At 42.9% G+C, this 21360-nt stretch overlaps 1 protein-coding gene across 1 annotated transcript in view; it reads right to left on the reverse strand.

Moving 5' to 3' along the window:
• The window catches only part of MAT1A (methionine adenosyltransferase 1A), a 35521-nt gene that overhangs the window by 5552 nt on the left and 8609 nt on the right, over positions 1-21360 (reverse strand). Inside the window, exons 2-8 of the mRNA XM_084632926.1 lie at positions 20212-20289; positions 18786-18908; positions 9244-9356; positions 5886-6029; positions 4644-4862; positions 1168-1350; positions 493-626 (exon numbers count right to left, since the gene is read on the reverse strand). Coding sequence (XP_084489052.1) covers positions 493-626; positions 1168-1350; positions 4644-4862; positions 5886-6029; positions 9244-9356; positions 18786-18908; positions 20212-20289 — 994 coding nt within the window. The remainder of the gene's footprint in view (positions 1-492; positions 627-1167; positions 1351-4643; positions 4863-5885; positions 6030-9243; positions 9357-18785; positions 18909-20211; positions 20290-21360) is intronic.

Here is a 21360-nt window from a genome sequence, read left to right on the forward strand (position 1 = left end):
CCAGACTCAAAACCCATTGAAGTTTATGGAAATTTTGACCCAATTTTCAATGACATATTTGTGAAAAATAGTCTCCATTTCTCAAACAGCTCTAGTAAAAATGAGATAACATTACTAGGAGCCAAAACTATTTCCATGACACATACTACAGAACACACACATGTAGCTGTAGTAACCCCTATGCATGGCCAAATTCTGAGAGGGGCTGAGTAGTTGCTGAGAACACAAAACTCCAGCTGAAACCACTGGGAGTTACATCTGGCTTCTTATAAGATCTGGAATATTGTTAGGTCCAGAAATAGTTACAGTTTGTGTACACAGGTGAAACATCTTTTTTGTACTATAGGGACCAATACTATACTAGAACAAGAGGTTGGGCAGGCTGATTTAATAGCTCTTTTCTTTCTGTAACCTCAATATTTCTTTGAGATGAGTTCCAGGAGGTGTTCACTCTGATTGTTCCATATACGTGTGCTCCTGGAACATGCTTACTTGACAATGACTCCGGGTCGAAGGTCAAAGTTCTTGTGCACAATGTCTAGTAGCTCTTTCTCTGTTCTCTGAGAGGTTCCATAAGTGAACAGTGAAATAGAGAGGGGTTGAGCAACTCCAATGGCATAAGAAACCTTTGGCAGACAAAAGCAATAGTTAGAAAACAAGGATGGAGCCTCATATGGCCAGCAGGACATGTGACAGAACAATGTAGTATCAGAACACCCTCCTCCAGCACAGCAAGAAGAACCCCTAATGGGGATAGTCGATACAAGAAGACTGATGGACCCAGTAAATATCCAGAATAACCTCCTGTAAAATGTAAACTATCCAAAAAGTCCCAGGCCTGAGGAAGCTACTATGCTGAAAGCCCCAGTGACTATGATCTTGAACTAAGCAGAACAAGATCTTTCTCCTGATCTTCCTTTTAAACTCAGTCCAGCTCCAAGCTAAGCTTCCAGAATTCCATAAACTTCTGATTTCTCCCCACCTGCCCCATCGCAGACTAACCAAGGCCAGGATAGCTTGAGAAGTGCTGGCCACCTCATCAGCTCTGTCCCTCACAAACCCATATTTCTCAGGAGGATTTTTCAGGGAAAAGGTAAAAATGAAAAGTGTATTTTAAAAAAAAAAAATAAAAAGGCAAAAATCAACAAGATTCAAAATGGAACATACTTGAACCAGAACACGATGACACAGCCCAGCTTTCACCAAAGACTTGGCCACCCAGCGGGCTGCATATGCTGCCGACCGGTCCACCTTTGTATAATCTTTGCCTGAAAAGGCACCACCTCCATGGGCTCCCCATCCTCCATAAGTGTCCACAATGATCTTTCGACCAGTAACGCCAGCATCACCCTGTGATATTCAAACAAGCGTTACCTCTCATGCTTTTATTAGCTAATAGCTTTTTTGTGAAAAAATAATTCCACTATTTCACTATCATGTTATTATACTGGCTCCAAGGAATGAACGCTTAAAATGTCTGATGAATACAGTAATTTCCTCACAGACAAAGAGACTTCTAGAAAGCAAGATAGTGAGCTGTGCATTCTTGAGGTGCAACTGTAACAATGAATCTACCGGTATCACATTGAATTACCATGACAGTGGGTGGCTATGTATGTTCTTTTTGGGCCAGATTCCAAGCCCACTAGAATTAATGGAAAACTCCCACTGATTTCACTGAGCTTTGGATCAAGACATTAATGAGGAGCATTTAGCGGTCAGGCAAAGAGGTTGCAAGATGGCTATTTCTGCCAGCACTATTTCCTAATGCCTTTTTCAAAGGCAAATATTATAAGCTTTCTTAGCTGCCGCCAGATCCCAAATATCTGCTTAAAAAATGACTTTTATACTGGAATTATACTGAAAAAAAAATGCATCTACTTGCAAGATAAAAAGTTCCATTGACGTCAATAGGAGTTTTTCCATTGACTTAATGGAAGCAGGATCAGGCTCTGTTACTTTGGATAAGATCTAAAGCTGGGTGAATAATTCAATAAATACTGTATTTGATTTCCTCACACATGTTCACAATTTAAAATGAACCAACTCACTTTCAGGTGGTTTTATTTTTACTCTAGGGATATGTTGGTATTGTTATTAATAATGATTTGTATCATGGCTGCACCCACAGATCTTAGTCAGGACTGAGATCACATTATCCTGGGTGCTGTGCAGATATCCAGAAAACACAGTCCTTGCCCCAAGGAGTTCACAGTCTAATTTAAGACGAGATGCAACAAATGAGAGTAACAGAGATAACTGGTGAAGGAGGAAGAGGCTAACAGTGACAGGAATATGAGGTTATCTAAACTAGTTATACACATGACTTGAGGGTTCTTAGTCATTTTAAATGTATGATTATTATGTATATTAATGAGAAAATAAAACAGACATTAGTAATCCCCACTGGCCATCTACACAGCTACCTTGATCACCACTGCTAACAGTGAGCAGTTGATATTCCTATTCGAACTGTGTTGGTCATTTACAACTCATCAAGTCCCATGGTATTCTTACTGCTCCCAGATTTGCTGAGTGCTTAAGTATTTCCTGAGTGAGGAAATTTAAAATGTAGCATGGGCATATTTAAAGTGTAGTTTGTATTTTTGTGTGTGAACCTTGAAATTCTCTTTATAGAGAATTCAAGCCAGTAAAACTCAATCACTGGAATATTTGCAGATAGGAAATATAAAAGGAGAGCCGAAGCTTTACTTAGAAAGATTGAGCAAATATTCACAGAAACTCTTTGGGTGTTCGCCCAGTTCTACTAAGAAATTTCTGAATGACAGAAAATGGAATTACAGCTATCTGAGCTTGAATATAAGCTCTCTCCCCCTGAGAATCTTCTGTTAGATCCTGTAGTACATTCAGAATTTAGGCTTGGGGTAGCACATTCAGTTGCAGTGGGAATGATTGGGATGTCATGAACTTAGCATTATTATGACTTAACTGAAGGATCAAATAAGAGACTATGAGATGTGTAAGTGAGAGACAATGTATTCAAGCACAGATCTCTTTTAAGGTGATAAAAAGAGCTCACATATATTTGTAAACGTTACACAGTGTGGAGTCATGCTTTAAAAGGGGGTTGTGATGTAATCAAGGAGCCACTGGGTGCTGCTGCTGTTGGGAAAATGGTGTTTAGAAGTTTCATTATAACTTGGCATTCATCAAAGCTCTTAAATTGCCAAGGCCAACATGCAAGTCATCATTAGCCTTGAAGATGTGAGGCAGAGTCCAAATGAGGTAAGCAACACAGACACTCCAGAGTCAGCGTTTACAGCTTTAGATTCCCTATAAGCCTGCTGTCCATAGCTAACCATTTCTAGTTTTGTTGCCATTTCCCTTTTTGGGGTGTTCTGTCTATGAAAGGGTAGACAGAACAGAGTAAGACATGGAAGTAGTAGATTTATAGCTGCGTTGGTCCCAGGAGACCAAGAAGAAGAAGAGAGAAGAGCTCTGTGTAGCTCAAAAGCTTGTCTCTGTCCCCAACAGAAGAGGGTCCAATAAAATATATTATCTCACACACCTTGTCTCTCTAACAGAAGAAAGTAGGCATTTATGTTGGTTGCCACAATGAGCTGCATATCGTTATTTATAGGGCCAATATTTGTCAATGCTGATGGTGCTTGTTAGACCGTTAATACTGCACAGCTTGTTTTATTAGTCATATTATGAACTGACCACTTCTAGTCTACATTTCTCATATGGGTTATAGTACAATGATGAACTAACTTTGGCAACATGCTTTATACCCCAGTGTACTGGTGCTTAGATATTATGGTAACAGCCACCCTAGAAATACCTGAGATAGGTTTGAATAAAGTGAATGAATTTCAACAATGAAGGATAAGTAGGTCTGTTTGGGATAGACAGAAAATTGGCCCTACAGTCAGGAATGTCCCTGCTAAGAGGATGTGGTGCTGGCCTAGTTATGCAAGGAAGCATTATAGGGGGAAGCGGAACAAACAATGGCCTAGGAAGATGTTTTTCACAAAATCTGGACTAAAGGCCTGGTCCTGCAATAGTGAAGTCAATGGGAATTTTGCCATTGACTTCGATGAATGCCACATCAAGCTCTAAATCCTGGCTCCTAAGCCTTAACACGGCAAATCTCTCCCTCCCGTTCTCCTCTTGGACAAACCTGGCTAGGGTCTGATTTTCAGAGGTGCTAAGCACCCGCAGCTCTCATTGATTTTAACTAGAGTTGTGTGTGCCGAGCACCTCTGAAAAGCAACAGTTGCTAAATGTTTGGCTATGTTTGGCTATCCCTTTTACTTCACTGAGTGTTTTGCCTGAGAAAGGACTGAGGGCCTGATCTTGTGAGGATGCCCAGCACCTTGCCGGGCTGGACACTGAATACACAAAGCAGGTCTTGGCCCAACTTGCTTATATATATATGACATAACCATGCCCTCAGAGGTTTCTTTGGAATCCAGTGCATTAAGGCCTTGGTCTCACTCCCATGTAAATTAGTGGTGAAACTCCCATTGGCTCCAATGGTGCAGGACTGGTCTCTTAACATGTGTTTAGTCTGTGCCCTTCTGTTAGAAATACAGGCTGAGGACACAAATTAATCTGTAGAACAATATGATGGGAAAAGGAAAATTGGCAGAAAGATCAAAAGAATACTAAACACACACCTGTGGCCCCCCAATGACAAAACGCCCACTGGGCTGAAGGTGGTAAATTGTTTTCTCGTCCAGGTATTTGGCAGGAACGACAGGTTTAATCACACAGTCTCTCAGGGTTTTGCGCATGTATTCCAGCGAGATGGTTTCATCATGCTGCACAGATATCACAATGGTGTGAACACGGACTGGGATGACGGCTCCATTTTTCTGTGTATACTGAACAGTGACCTGAATATGAACAAGGGGGGTAAAAGAAACAGCTGTATGATACATTACCATATTGTATATATACCACACCAGGCAGTACAACAGCTGACATACAGGAAGGTGCCTGTGGCAACAAAGTATAAAGAGACAACTGTTTAATGGGTATGAGGAATGAAGTGTATGGTTTTCATGTTTGCTAAATATATTGGTGAGCAAAGATGACCCAAATTCAGAAGGCTCATATACAAAGCAAATATTTTACCTCTATGCACCATAGCTCAGGGGTTTTAGCATTGGCCTGCTAAACCCAGGGCTGTGAGTTCAATCCTTAAGGGGGCCATTTAGGGAACTGGGGTAAAAATTGGGGCTTGGTCCTGCTTTGAGCAGGGAGTTGGACTAGATGACCTCCTGAGGTCCCTTCCAACCCTGATATTCTGTGATTCAAACTCTCCAGTGACACTCTTAGCAATACATACTTAGACTGGGATTTTCAAAGGAGCCTAAAACAATTAAATCCCTCAAATCCCTAAACTCTCAAATCCCACTGAAATTTAAATCCTTCAGTGAAAACCACACTTAATTTGTAGGCACTGATGAACCAGATTTGCCCTTCAGATTTCCTGACATGTTTTCAGACAGCAGGGAACACCCCGCTCCTGGTACTCAAGGGTTAAATGTTTCTTCAGTGCTATGCAGTGTCATGTGTCAGACATCCAGGTGCATGCTAACAGTTTTTGCAACCCTCAGGAGATTGTATCCTGAGCAGAGGAACTGCTTTATATACAATCAGTAGGAAGCTGAAAACAGACTGTATGTTATAATGTGGAAATTCTGGATTATCCACTTAAAACGACATTCTGAACTGAACAAATAGCAGTAATTAAATATTAGAAAAAGAAATCCAAGATTTTTTGGGTAAAACAGTGGCTTTACTGAACCAGACAGATAGTTATTAATAGCCTGCAAGTGATCAGGACTTCAAAGGATTCTTTCCATGACTCCTGTATTGAGCAGAGGGACATGCTGAGTGAAAGCAATATTTACCTGTGTCTTAGAGTCAGGTCTAAGCCAAGGGAGATCACCACTGTGTCTCAGCTCTGCTAACTTGGTGTTCAATTTGTGAGCGAGAACAATAGTGAGAGGCATACATTCTTCTGTCTCATCTGTTGCATAGCCAAACATCAACCCCTGTAATGGGAGAGGAGGGATAGATTTTAAATCACTGGGGCAAGCAGGGCTTTCAATCCTGTTAAATTATTAATATGAGCATTACAGAAGTGCCTAGAGACCACAGAATCTCATCTGAGGCAAACAGGGCCTTACAATTACTTTTTATTGTTTTTATTACTGGTGTTACAGTAGCATCGGATGGTCTACACTGCCAAGCTTTTTGCCAAAAGGTAGCTTTTGGCGATGAAACAGCAGAGGTGTACACACTGCAAAGCCACTTTTTGCAACGAAACTCCTCAGTTGCAGTGCTGTAATAAAACCACCTTGACGAGAGTGATAAGGCTTTTTGCACAAATGTTTTATCACCAAAGAGCCAGCGTAAACACCTTGCTTGCTTTTATCACTATAATTGGCCTCCAGAGATGTCCCACAATGCCCGCAGTGACTGCTCTGCTTACGCATGCATGTGCCCCTCTCCTTTCAAAGCTCCATTCTGACAGCCTGCATGCTGTGCTGCTCTGGGAAACAGAGCAAATCTTTGGCTGGAATGCTCCTGCTGTCTCCCACACTAAGAACACAGAGGCAGGCAGGCAGAGAGGTGTGTGTGTGTGTGTGTGTGTGTGAGAGAGAGAGAGAGAGATTCTGTGCGGTGCAGAGCCAGGGAGGGAGGTGGGGGCTGATGTCAGGATTTCCCCCTCCCCCTGCCTCAGGACAGGTTGCTTTCAGCTGCCTGGCTGAATTTAGGAGACAGCCTGCTGACACACTCACTCTGCCCCCAACACACACTGTCTGTCTCTTCCCCTCCCCCCATACACACATGCTCCCTGTCACACACTCTCCCCCCCGCCCCTCTCCGCCCACTTCAGCTGGAAAGCAGCTAGCAATCTAGTAGAATGCCCATAGAATGATGGGATTGAGAAACCTGCATCATGTGACCCTGTACCTGCCCCATGAGGCATTGCAAACCCTTCCCAAACCACCCTGTGGCCAGTTGCATAGTGGGATAGTTACCCACAGTGTAATGCTCTCTTTGCCTTTGCAAGAGCTGCTAGTGTGGATGCGTTCCAGCAACACAAGGAGTAGTATGGACAGGCAACACTGGTTTAATTAAAGCCCTTTAATAAAAGTGGTATAACTTTTGGCAAAAAAAAACTTGGCAGTGTAGACACAGCCTTAGAGGCCTCAATTGAGATCAGGCCCCCTACTGTGCGAGGTACTCCCTAAACACATAATCAGAGACAGTCCCTGCCCAGTAGTTTTTAGTTTTTGTTAAAACATTTTCAATTTTTGGCTGAAAAGTTTGTGACAGGACCTCAAACTTTTCTGTGGTAATCAGACATTTTTCGTAGAAATTTGTGTTTTATTAAATAACAGTTTGGATGGACAATTTTCAACCCACCCTATTGGCAAGGACTATACCCAGATAATACAAGTGATTTGTCTAAATGCAAAAATGTAAATAAAATATCTGGGCATATTTTGGACCCAAGCCTTGCTTCTTTCTTAGGCAGAACTCCACAATGAGTAAGGTGGCCTGGACAGCGTTAGAAATACGGCTTGGGGCTAGGGCTGATGCTTCTCCAGTTTTTCCCAAGATCACCCCTTTTTTGAGGTAGCTGTCCTCAGAAATCTATAGCCATGCTCGGTATACACTGCCAGCTGCCGGATTCATGGGCTCAGGATCATCCCAGATGTCCCTGTTTTTTGTATCTCAGAGGTGACAACCCTATCTGAGACTTTCATTAATGAATGTTGTCACAGTATGCCTGAACCGGCCAATGCTGGGAGTTAGCAGGGATATTTCCTTGGTGTTACTGCTTCCTGTCAGGCAGTCCAGTGGAATGGCAGCTCATAAATGGAATTATTTAAACACTGAAGAGAGGAAGCATGGCCAAGTGCTTAGGACTTGGGAGACCTGAGTTCAGTTCCCTGCTGTGACCTGGTAATAGTCATTTTGTCTCTCAGTGCCTCAGTTCTGCACGTGTTACATGGGGCCAATAGCACTACCCTACCTCACAAGAGTGCTGCAAGGATAAATACATTAAAATTTGTGAAGTGTTCAGCTCCTGCAGTAATCAGAGCCATGTAACTACTTAAGACAGATGCATTTCTATTTGGTCCCTCTGCTGATAGAAATGCTAAATGTTAATTTAGTTCTCATGAGGATTTGGGGGTAATATGACTTTGGTTCCAAGACTCTATCATGGTTCTATTACAATTCTCAACAACATTACCATAAACTAGATATTACCGCTAATGAGAACTACTGTAAATGTTAAACACACATTCATATTGGCTTCAATTGGAGTTGCAGGATTTTCATGCTCTTGGGGAGAACTGTAATCATCTCCATTTGCTATTCAGCTCACAGAAATATGAGTTGGACAGTCTTAATTATGTGGAATGCCAATTATACTAAAACTGATCCCTGCCTCTGGGAAATAAATGAGAGTTACAAATGTTCGGGCAGAATTGCCTTCATTTTACAAACACTGCTCTCCTGCTTACGCTTGAAACATTGACAGAGAACACCTTTTTACAACATCAAAGCTCCAGAGTTATGTAAACATGGCACGATCTTATATGATTTTATTTGTTTATTATTTATTTAGTTAATCTTACTGGGCAAGTCCTGCTGCAAAGGCAATATCTGATTAATCTAACCCTACTAAAACAGAACTATGAAGCCTACTTGAAAAAGCTAACTTTGCTAAGCTTTAGGGCCCAGATCCTTAGCTGGTGTAAATTGTCACAGCGCCATTGACTTCCATGGAGCTATGACAATTTAGCTTAGCGGAGGATCTGCTGCATGGTCTATTGTGTGGACCAAAACTGTCCTTGGTGTAACTCCACTGAAGTTAAAGAAGTTACACCAGAGATTAATTTGGCCCTGTGTGTCCCATGGGAGCTCCATCAATGTATTCACACACATGTGCATTTTATTCTATGTTAGAACAGGATGAGACTGGGCAAATTCTCATGAACTGTGACCAAGCTGGTTTTAATTTAGAAAATAGGACAATGGGGTGGATAAACCCTCACTTTCTAACCCTGACCTTTTCAGAAGAAATGTTTTCATTTTAAGGAGATACAGTGATCCTGTCTCTCCTAGCATTGGGAGTAAACAGAGCTGGGAGTGTACTAGCGGGCTGCCCTAATGAGCTAATAGGATGATTGTAGAGTGTGTTTTACTTTACTATTGTTTTTGTAAACAGGGATGACTTTTGATTACCTGGTCACCAGCACCAACATCCTCTTCATTCCTGTACATATGAACACCTTGGGCAATATCAGGCGACTGTTGTTCCAGTGCCACCAGAACATTGCAAGTCTTGTAGTCGAAGCCTGTTTAGAAGAAGACACAGGAGTAAATTAACTTCCCTGCACAGTGAAGCATAACTACATGGAACCATATGCCAGAAATTCCAATCCTGGACAACAGTGCCTTCAAAACTCAGAATCTGCCTGCTATTTGCTTTTACATTTTTGTCAATGCAACAATTCTAATGTGTTCTTCTCCGTTCAACCTCACAGCACGGTCTCATCTCTCTTAGCTGCTTGGCACAGGCATTTCGTCTAAAGCAATGCTCAGGAAAGTCCCAAACAGCATGAAAAGTAAGAAATCACAAGAGAGAAAATGTATGATCACAGCTGCTATGGTCCTTCCCCAGCAGGGCTTACACATGCTATTTCATCATTGGAAGGGTCTAAACACCAAGGAGGGAGAGTCTAAGGAAATATCACTAGGGATAATGAATCAGATTAAGTTAAGTAAAGGACCACCTGAATATCAAGAATATTTCTTATCAGGGCCATCTGTCAGACTGGAATATTCTCCCAAGGGAAATGGCAGAAGCCCCATCACATGAGCTCTTTAAAGCTGAACTACACAAAATCCTCAGTAGAACATCTTAGGGTACAATCCTGTGTTGGCAGAAACATAAAGATGATAATACTATAGATATAGATCATCTTTAATTTCTCTGATTCTGGAACATCAACCCAAGGCTCAGTGACAGAACCATTAGTATTGCTAACATTTTCTCTCTGATCATGATATCTAATGTCCCTGGGAAATAACCCAGCAGCAGAGCACCTCCTGAAGAATAGCATGATCTGTGTACAGTTGGAGTTAATATTTTGGGAAACTCTATGACATTACTGAACAACATGAAAGGCCCACTGTATTTTCTGACAAATAGATATTTTCAGCAAATTCTCCTTTTGGTAGATCTCGCTCTTATATTCTGTTTTCCATATATGCAAGAATCTCCCGTGAGGGTCAACGGGAGATCCACACATGTAAGAAAAGCAGATTTGAGACTTGCCATCCAGATCTGAAAGCAGAGCTTTGCCTTCAAAGGACAAGTGAAAAGGTTTATACAAAATTGTCAAGGACTTGCAGAATATTATGGCAGAAATTCTCATTTTCTTCCCCAGTTATGTAGAGGATAATCAGCTTTACCCTATGCTCACGTCTCCCAAAATTCTAGCTACTGACAGCTGTTTACCAAATCTAGAATCAAACACCTATACATCAAATATACACATACACACAAGCGTCCACTTGAAGAACACTCCATGCCCTCTTTCCTTTAAGTAGGCTGTGATGGGAAAGAATTCCATAAGGGAAAAAGTTGTATGCAATTCTGCCCCTTTTAGCTTTTTCTCCTATAGTTTCTGTAGGGCAGGGTTTTCGACTGGGTTCACTAAGGGACCCACACTGCTTTGGTGGTAAGGGTAAAAGAGGAGATTTCTACACTACTGGATCTGGCAGTATTTTCTGAGAGCAATGTTATTATGTTACATAATATTCTGCCTTTGCAGCCAACTAGCAAATGTGCTTTTACAGCTGTCAAGGTTCCTCCCCCACTCTGAACTCTAGGGTACAGATGTGGGGACCTGCATGAAAACCTCCTAAGCTTATCCTTACCAGCTTAGGTTAAAACTTCCCCAAGGTACAAAATATTACCCCCGTTATCCTTGGAATGGCCGCTACCACCACCAAACTAATACTGGTTACTGGGGAAGAGCTGTTTGGACGCGTCCTTCCCCCCAAAATACTCCCCAAAACCTTGCACCCCACTTCCTGGACAAGGTTTGGTAAAAAGCCTCACCAATTTGCCTAGGTGACTACAGACCCAGACCCTTGGATCTTAAGAACAATGAACAATCCTCCCAACACTTGCACCCCCCCTTTCCTGGGAAATGTTGGATAAAAAGCCTCACCAATTTGCATAGGTGACCACAGACCCAAACCCTTGGATCTGAGAACAATGAAAAAGCATTCAGTGTTTTACAAGAAGACTTTTAATAAAAAATAGAAGTAAATAGAAATAAAGAAATCCCCCCTGTAAAATCAGGATGGTATATATCTTACAGGGTAATTAGATTCAAAAACATAGAGAACCCCTCTAGGCAAAACCTTAAGTTACAAAAAAGATACACAGACAGAAATAGTTATTCTATTCAGCACAATTCTTTTCTCAGCCATTTAAAGAAATCATAATCTAACACATACCTAGCTAGATTACTTACTAAAAGTTCTAAGACTCCATTCCTGTTCTGTCCCTGGCCAAGACGACTACAGACAGACACAGACCCTTTGTTTCTCTCCCTCCTTCCAGCTTTTGAAAGTATCTTGTCTCCTCATTGGTCATTTTGGTCAGGTGCCAGCGAGGTTACCTTTAGCTTCTTAACCCTTTACAGGTGAGAGGAGCTTTCCCCTGGCCAGGAGGGATTTCAAAGGGGTTTACCCTTCCCTTTATATTTATGACACGCCCCGCAAATCTCAGCTAGGGTGAAACACTGGCTGGGATTTCTTCCTGGAGCTCTAGGAAAACAGAGTTAATAAGACACATGCATCTCTAAATATACTACCAAGTACATAAAGACTAACAATATTTTCCACATCTCAAGGACGATTTTAACCAGTTGATTCTGGGAAACTTCCACGGGAGAGTGCATCAGCCACTTTGTTAGAAGCTCCTGAGATGTGTTGGATGTCGAAATCAAAATCTTGGAGAGCTAAACTCCACCGAAGAAGTTTTTTGTTAGTTTCTTTGACGGTGTGAAGCCACTTTAGTGCAGCATGGTCGGTTTGCAGGTGGAAACGCCGTCCCCAAACATATGGGCGTAGCTTTTCCAGAGCGTAGACAATGGCATAACATTCTTTTTCAGTGACTGACCAGTTGCTTTCCCTCTCAGACAGTTTTTTGCTGAGAAACACTACAGGGTGGAATTCTTGATCAGGTCCTTTCTGCATTAAAACTGCTCCCACACCACGCTCGGATGCATCTGTGGTTACTAGGAACGGTTTGTCAAAGTCTGGGGCCCTTAGTACAGGGTCAGACATGAGTGTCGCTTTAAGCTTGTTAAAGGCCTTCTGACACTTTCCGGTCCACTGAACAGCATTTGGCTGTTTCTTTTTGGTTAGGTCTGTCAGTGGGGCAGCGATTTGGCTGTAGTGCGGTACAAATCGTCTGTAATAACCGGCCAAGCCTAAGAAGAATTGAACCTGTTTCTTTGACTTTGGGACAGGCCACTTTTGGATAGCATCCACTTTGGCCTGTAGGGGGCTGATAGTTCCTTGACCCACCTGGTGTCCAAGGTAAGTCACTCTGTTTAGGCCTATTTGACACTTCTTAGCCTTAACAGTTAGTCCTGCCTCCCTTATGCGCTCAAGGACTTTTTGTAGATGTTCCAGGTGGTCTGCCCAGGAATCCGAAAATATGGCCACATCGTCAAGGTAGGCGACTGCATATTCTCCTAATCCCGCTAGGAGACCATCTACAAGTCTTTGGAAAGTGGCGGGTGCATTTCGCAGCCCGAAAGGGAGTACATTAAATTCATACAGCCCGAGATGTGTGATGAAGGCTGACCTTTCCTTGGCAGATCCATCTAGCGGTACCTGCCAGTACCCCTTGGTTAAGTCCAAGGTAGAGATGAACTGGGCCCTTCCCAGTTTCTCTAATAGTTCATCTGTGCGTGGCATGGGATAGTTGTCTGGGCGAGTTACAGCATTTAGCTTACGGTAGTCCACGCAAAAACGTATTTCCCCATCTGGTTTGGGAACTAGAACCACTGGAGATGCCCATGCACTTTCAGAGGGGCGGATTACCCCCATCTGTAACATATCCTGGATCTCCCGTTCTATAGCAGTTTTAGCTTGAGGAGACACCCGGTAAGGTTGGACCCTAATTGGGTGAGCATTACCTGTGTCAATGGAGTGGTATGCCCGTTCAGTCAGTCCTGGGGTGGCTGAGAACGTTGGCGCGTAGCTAGTGCACAGCTCCTGGATCTGCTGTCGCTGCATACGCCCAAGGGTCATGGAGAGGTTCACCTCTTCCACACCACCAGCACATTTCCCTTCGTAGTAGACACCTTCAGGCCACTCAGCATCGTCTCCTCCCTGGGCTGTAAACTGACAAACCTTTAATTCTCTGGAATAAAAGGGCTTTAGAGAATTAATATGGTACACCTTAGGCTTTCGGTTGGAGGTGGGGAATGCTATGAGATAATTAACAGCTCCCAGGCGCTCCTGGACCACGAATGGCCCTTCCCACGAGGCTTCCATTTTATGGGCCTGGAGCGCCTTTAAGACCATGACCTGGTCTCCTACTTTGAAGGAACGCTCTCTGGCATGTTTATCATACCAGGCTTTTTGCTCTTTTTGAGCATCCTGTAAGTTTTCTCTAGCAAGGGCTAAAGAGGTTCGGAGGGTGTTTTGTAGGTTGGTTACAAAGTCCAGAATGTTAGTTCCTGGAGAAGGTGTAAATCCCTCCCATTGCTGCTTCACCAACTGCAATGGCCCCTTAACCTCACGGCCATATACAAGTTCAAATGGGGAAAACCCTAAACTGGGATGTGGTACAGCTCTGTAGGCAAAGAGCAACTGCTGCAATACTAGGTCCCAATCATTGGAGTGCTCATTTACGAATTTACGTATCATGGCCCCCAAAGTTCCATTAAACTTCTCCACCATGCCATTTGTTTGATGATGGTAAGGAGTGGCAACCAAGTGATTTACCCCATGAGCTTCCCAAAGGTTTTTCATAGTTCCTGCCAGGAAATTAGTCCCTGCATCTGTGAGGATGTCGGAGGGCCAACCTACCCTGGCAAAAATGTCTGCTAGTGCCTGGCACACACTTTTAGCCCTGGTGTTGCTTAGAGCTACTGCTTCCGGCCATCGGGTGGCAAAATCCATGAAAGTCAGTATGTACTGCTTTCCTCTGGGTGTCTTTTTCGGAAAAGGACCCAGAATATCCACAGCTACTCGCTGAAATGGAACTTCAATGATGGGGAGTGGCTGGAGAGGAGCTTTGACCTGGTCTTGGGGTTTTCCCACTCTTTGGCACACCTCACAAGACTGGACATAGGTAGAAACATCCTTGCCCATTCCCTCCCAGTGGAATGACCCCCCCAAATGGTCTTTGGTCCTGTTCACCCCAGCATGGCCACTAGGGTGATCATGGGCTAAGCTCAAGAGCTTGGCCCGGTATTTAGTTGGAACTACCAACTGTCTCTGAGGATGCCAGTCTTCCTGGTGTCCCGCAGAAAGAGTTTCCTTGTATAAAAGTCCTCTTTCTACAACAAACCTGGATCGATTAGAAGAGCTGAGAGGCGGTGGGTTGCTCCGTGCCGCCATCCAAGCTCTCTGGAGGCTTTCATCTGCTTCCTGTTCGGTCTGGAACTGTTCCCTTGATGCTGGAGACATCAGTTCCTCATGGGATTGTGGACCTAGGCTTGGTCCCTCTGGAAGCGATATAGGGGATGGAGCTGTTTCTGTTGACTGTGAACCGCTCTCCGCTGGTGTACTATGTTGGGATTCAGGCTCCGGCTGAGCCTCTTGTGTAGGGTTATCGGCTGCTGCCAGTTCAGGTTCGGTGGGGCCCTCTGGTGTTGAGGTTGCAAGTACTGGATTCAGTGCTGACACGGGGTCTGGTGTTGGTTGTTTGGCTGGTTCCGGTTCTGGGACTGGTTCCGTCTGGGTCTCTGGGACTGGATCCACTACTGCTGTTGCAGACATTGGCCTGGGGTCCAGGTCCATCACCTCTGACTGGGTCCTGATAGAAGTTTCCGGAACAGAGCTAGGCCTCACGGCTTGTTTAGCCTGGTTGCGGGTGACCATTCCCACCCTCTTGGCCTGCTTCACATGATTGGCCAAGTCTTCCCCCAACAGCATGGGGATGGGATAATCATCATAGACTGCAAAAGTCCACATTCCTGACCAGCCCTTGTACTGGACAGGCAACTTGGCTGTAGGCAAATTGAAAGAGTTGGACTTGAAGGGTTGAATCGTCACTTGGATCTCTGGGTTGATTAAATTGGGGTCCACTAAGGAAGCATGGATAGCTGACACTTGTGCTCCGGTGTCCCTCCACGCGGTGACCTTCTTCCCACCCACACTCACAGTTTCCCTCCGCTCCAAGGGTATCTGGGAGGTATCTGGGCCTGTGGACCTCTGGTGTGATTCCGGTGCAATGAACTGTAACCTGTTGGGGTTCTTGGGGCAGTTGGCCTTTACATGCCCCAGCTCGTTACATTTAAAACATCGTCCAGCTGACGGGTCACCGGGGCGAGGTGGGTTGCTGGAGAACGGGGTGGTGGGACGATAAGGGGTCTGGAGGGTTCTTTGGGAGGTAGGTGGGGCTTTGGGCGGCCCCCGGTAATAGGGTGTGGTCTGGGGTGGTCCCTTCTGGTCTCCGCTCCAACTGCGACCAGTTTTCTTCTTCTCTGCCACCTCCACCCATCTGGCTCCAATCTCTCCTGCCTCAATTACAGTTTTGGGTTTCCCATCTAGGATGTATCTTTCTATTTCCTCAGGAACACCCTCTAAGAATTGTTCCATTTGCATTAGGAAGGGCAAATTTACTGGAGATTCAACACTTGCTCCTGATATCCAGGCATCCCAATGTTTTACAATGTGGTAGGCATGTCGGGTAAATGACATGTCTGGTTTCCACCTTAGGGCTCTGAACCTCCGACGAGACTGCTCGGGTGTTATCCCCATTCTGACTCTCGCCTTGGATTTAAACAGTTCATACTTGTTCATGTGTTCTTTAGGCATTTCAGCTGCCACCTCAGCTAAGGGTCCACTGAGCTGCGGCCTCAGCTCTACCATGTATTGGTCAGTAGAGATGTTGTACCCAAGGCAGGCCCTTTCGAAGTTTTCTAAGAAGGCCTCAGTATCATCACCTGCCTTGTAGGTGGGGAACTTTCTGGGATGGGAAGTGGTACCTGGAGAAGGATTGCTAGGGTTTGTTGGTATATTCTGCTGGGCCTTTATCCTCTCCATCTCCTCCACATGCTTCCTCTCTTTTTCCTTCTCCTCCTCCTTCAGCCGCATGAGTTCTATCTGTCTTTCATGTTCCCTTTGTTTTTCCTCAGCCTGCAATTTGGCTAATTCCAGCTGTAGTCGAGCTGAGGATTTGGCCATTCTAACCTCTCTGTTTTTAACTAACTTTACACCCGAGGTTTAGAAATAAACAAACAAAACTTGGCTGTAAAATTTTGCTGTGCTGGAATAGAATACCTATTCTCTGATAGTGATTGTCAGCCTACAGAAAAAGACAATTCCCTTGTCTCTGCTCTGGGCCCAAATTAAAGCAAAAAACCTCCAACTACTTGGAAACCTGCTTACCCAGCCCAAAGAAGAAAAAAAATTTCTTTTCAAACCTGTGCTCCTTGTAAAACAAAAAAAAAATCAAAATCCTAAAAAAAAACCCTGCCACTTTTGTCTCCAGGCAAATGGGTAGAGCACACACCCCCTATTTACTTTTAGGAAGAAAAGAAAGAAAAAAAAACCTCTGGGTTGGAAGACTGTGAATTTCCCTGCAGGAGTTAAGTACCCTGCCTCTAGGCAAAGAAAACCTGCAATTCACAAGATAATCCCCTTTTGTCTCTGCTTGGCCACAAAGCAGAGAGAAACCAAGCTGCTTTCAGTTTCAAAGCTGCTTTCTGGACTTCCTAAAAATTCCTTTTTAAAATCTGTATTTCTAGTTCAAAAAATCTCAACTGGATCTCAAAATGATTTCAGGTTAATCCCACCACTGTGCCACCATGTCAAGGTTCCTCCCCCACTCTGAACTCTAGGGTACAGATGTGGGGACCTGCATGAAAAACCTCCTAAGCTTATCTTTACCAGCTTAGGTCAAAACTTCCCCAAGGTACAAAATATTACCCCTTGGACAGGCCGCTACCACCACCAAACTAATACTGGTTACTGGGGAAGAGCTGTTTGGACGCGTCCTTCCCCCCAAAATACTCCCCAAAACCTTGCACCCCACTTCCTGGACAAGGTTTGGTAAAAAGCCTCACCAATTTGCCTAGGTGACTACAGACCCAGACCCTTGGATCTTAAGAACAATGAACAATCCTCCCAACACTTGCACCCCCCCTTTCCTGGGAAATGTTGGATAAAAAGCCTCACCAATTTGCATAGGTGACCACAGACCCAAACCCTTGGATCTGAGAACAATGAAAAAGCATTCAGTGTTTTACAAGAAGACTTTTAATAAAAAATAGAAGTAAATAGAAATAAAGAAATCCCCCCTGTAAAATCAGGATGGTATATATCTTACAGGGTAATTAGATTCAAAAACATAGAGAACCCCTCTAGGCAAAACCTTAAGTTACAAAAAAGATACACAGACAGAAATAGTTATTCTATTCAGCACAATTCTTTTCTCAGCCATTTAAAGAAATCATAATCTAACACATACCTAGCTAGATTACTTACTAAAAGTTCTAAGACTCCATTCCTGTTCTGTCCCTGGCCAAGACGACTACAGACAGACACAGACCCTTTGTTTCTCTCCCTCCTTCCAGCTTTTGAAAGTATCTTGTCTCCTCATTGGTCATTTTGGTCAGGTGCCAGCGAGGTTACCTTTAGCTTCTTAACCCTTTACAGGTGAGAGGAGCTTTCCCCTGGCCAGGAGGGATTTCAAAGGGGTTTACCCTTCCCTTTATATTTATGACAACAGCATTCTCCCACCATTCTCTCTTCAGAAGTCTTGTACCAACAAGATTATATCAACCAGGAAATACCGCTAACAAAGTTTTTTTAAAGAAAAAAACATACTTAATCTTCATGATAACTGTAAAACATTTGCAATATGTAAATAATACAATACGTTTATAGATATTGCAAACTGGATGTTGAAATGTATCTCGGATATAAAACACTGTTTTTTGCATCAGTACTACACTCCACAGTGCTATGAAATTTACTTTGATTGTAAGCTCCTCAGGGTAGGGACTGTCTTTTTGTTCTGTGTTTGTACAGCTACTAGCAGAATGGGGGCCTGGGCTATGATTGCAGTCCCAACGTTATACTGTAATAGATAATCATAATTAATTATTAATAATAATACAGATTCACTAAGTCTTCTCTTTCTACTCCATCTGACTAATTTACATTAGTCTGATTGGTCATTTGAATAACATGCAAGTTGCAAGGAGTTAAACTGAGAGTAAATTCTATAGCACAAGTTAGCAGCTACTCTGCCAACATGCTCCAGTTCAAAAAATATCCTAGCTGCCTTTTCCTGATGAGCACTTTAACCATACAGTGAAAAGTTTCTCCTTGGTATGTGATGGAGTCAGAATGTTTTTCTTATGACAGTGTTTGAGCAGCTCCTAGCCAAGACATATGATTTGATTAGGCCTGCAGAAGCACAAGTATGCAAGTGGAGAGAGACCTGTTCTGGAGCTACTCACTGACCAGCACACCATGTTGGCAATAAACTGGATTCCTGGAATTTTTCCACCAACCTTTAGCTGAATCATCGTAGCCGATTTGCTTAATTGTGTCTCGAACTACTCGCTGATAGTCGACAATGGCGAGGGATGTGATCTCCCCACAGAGCAGCACCATCCCTGTTTTACACACTGTCTCTACAGAGAGCGGGAAGACAGAAAGAAGGAAAAGGGATAAGGGAGGGCTGGATAACTCAACATGCTATTGCAAATAACTCCATTTCTGTCAATGGTGAATTCTGAACAGCCCCTAACGAATACAAATAAAATAGGTAGTTATCGCTCCCATCTGCATAGTATTAGATCCTCACACATATGGATCAATTTATCCTCATTACACCCCTTGAGGGAGGGAAGGACTAGTATGCTGGAGAAACTGAGGCACAAAGTGATTTGATGACTTGCTCAAAGTCACACAGGAAGTTTGGAGCAATGTAGGAACTGAACTGAGATTCCAGAGCATCATTCCAGTGCCTTAACCAGAAAAGCATCCTTCTATCCTGCTTACGGAGTAAGTTTGGGCCCAACAATCCACACTAATGACCCACTGGTTTGCAACCTTGCCTCCATTTTAAGGAGGGAGGCCCAGATCCTGAAAGATCCTGTCTCCTATTCATTTGAATGGGAGTTAAGCACCACAGTTGAGGAACTGGACCAGAGAGACAAAAGCTGGTGGTTGTTTTTTCATGAATGCACAAGGCCAAATTCACACGAGCCCCAATTAAACTCTGTTTTAAGATCTTCAGTTGGACTTACATGGAACACAGGCCAAGTGCCAAATCTCACCCTCAGGTATGAAGGTTGAGGGGAAAATGGGTCATTTCCATCATGAAAATGATGCCATTGGCCATTTACAAATCTGAGAATTTGGAGACATTTTGCTGACTTTCTCAATGTGGGTCAAATTTCAGCAGTTTCAACATGTTAATAACAACAACTGGCAGACATAACCAAAACAGGGTTAAAACATTTTTCTTTATGATGAGCTGTCAGGAAAACACCTAGAGTTAGCAATGAAAAATTTAAAGTATCTATAAAGCCAAATAAGTGCACTTTGCTACAAATGGTCACGGTTCTTTGGACGATCAACTGTAGTGGAATTAAATCTCTTTTCCTCTGGAATACTAATTACATTTCAAAGTTAACTCTACCACTGGTTTGGTTATTTTAGGCTCTTGCTACAGTCCTCAAACACAATGTACTTTCAAAATTTCTTTGAGAAACAATGTAGTGACGCTGTATAATTGTTTGTTCAGATCTTTTTTGTTTTGCTGTACATATATTTTTGAACACAATAATTAGAATAAAAAATGAACAGGCACATGTTCCCATCAACCTCCTACATTTATATATTACAAAGAGGGAACTACAAGCAGGTGATAGTAAAGCAGTCACTTTTCCATCTAGTCTAAGTGAAAGAAGAAAATGTGTGTGTCCTTACCACAAGCAACCTTGGCATCTGGATCTTGTTGAAGATGGGCATCTAGCACAGCGTCGCTGATCTGATCACAGATCTTATCTGAAAGAGAACAGAGCCAATGTGTCTAAAAACAGTGTTCTCTACAGAAAATATGGACTGTTGACATCACAATGAACTAGAAAATAGTTTGTGGGAGCTGTTTTTTGCTTATCATCTATCTGTCTAGCTAGCTAGCTATCATACTTATATGGCCCCCATTACTGTAGTAACTAAGCTTATATAGATTTTAAAAACCATATGACACATTGTCCAGGCAAAGAAGATACACAGTGATGGTGCCTCAACCTGTTTGACATCAGATGCAGTATGGCATTTATTTGGTGATGTAAATTAGCACTGAATACAACTTTACCTGCCCATTTTGCCTGTTCACTTAAGGGTGAAACATGACAGGGACAGTCTTTCCAACAAGACAATATTCAGCTATTAAGATGACCCCTTCCAGTCCAACAGAGAGTATAATACATTTCTAGGTAATACAGCAGTTAAAGCCTAAGAAAGAGACATTGAAAAAAAAAATTTAAAGAAATTATAAACATACGTAGATATTCTCTTGATTGTTTTCGAGGACAAACATTTGATGACTCCTATTGTCCTCCAAAGCCTTCTCCCCATAATCCCCACACTCTACTAAGTGTGGAAGGGAGGTGGGGTAGAATGCAGGGGAGAGCAGGAGGGGATTACAAATTGAAGTTCACTGAAGGCACAAAATGCCCAGGGCCAGTCCTAGATACTCCTAAGGTTATGCACCAAGCAAAGATCCCAGCTCCTTCTTTTGCTAAACAGAGATATTTTCATTTGGTTTTGGTTTCTCGTCTTTCCAAATAAATAAAGCGTATTAATAAAAGATGTATAACGGTCCCTTCTGACCTTATTAATCTGTGTTGAGATTTTAATTGATATATAATTATAATTATATATATATATATATATATATATATGTATATATATATATATATATATATATATATAATTTATATTAAAATCATTTCATCTCATCTGCCATAGTTATATGACCTGAAGATTATTGATTAATCGGGATTCAGGTTTACTGGTTATCACATGAGAGAGTGCTATCTACCTCGTTGATCAGCTGATCCATACACTACA

The sequence above is a fragment of the Lepidochelys olivacea genome (genome assembly GCF_965140295.1).
Source record: "Lepidochelys olivacea isolate rLepOli2 genome assembly, chromosome: 7".
NCBI lineage: Eukaryota > Metazoa > Chordata > Testudines > Cheloniidae > Lepidochelys > Lepidochelys olivacea.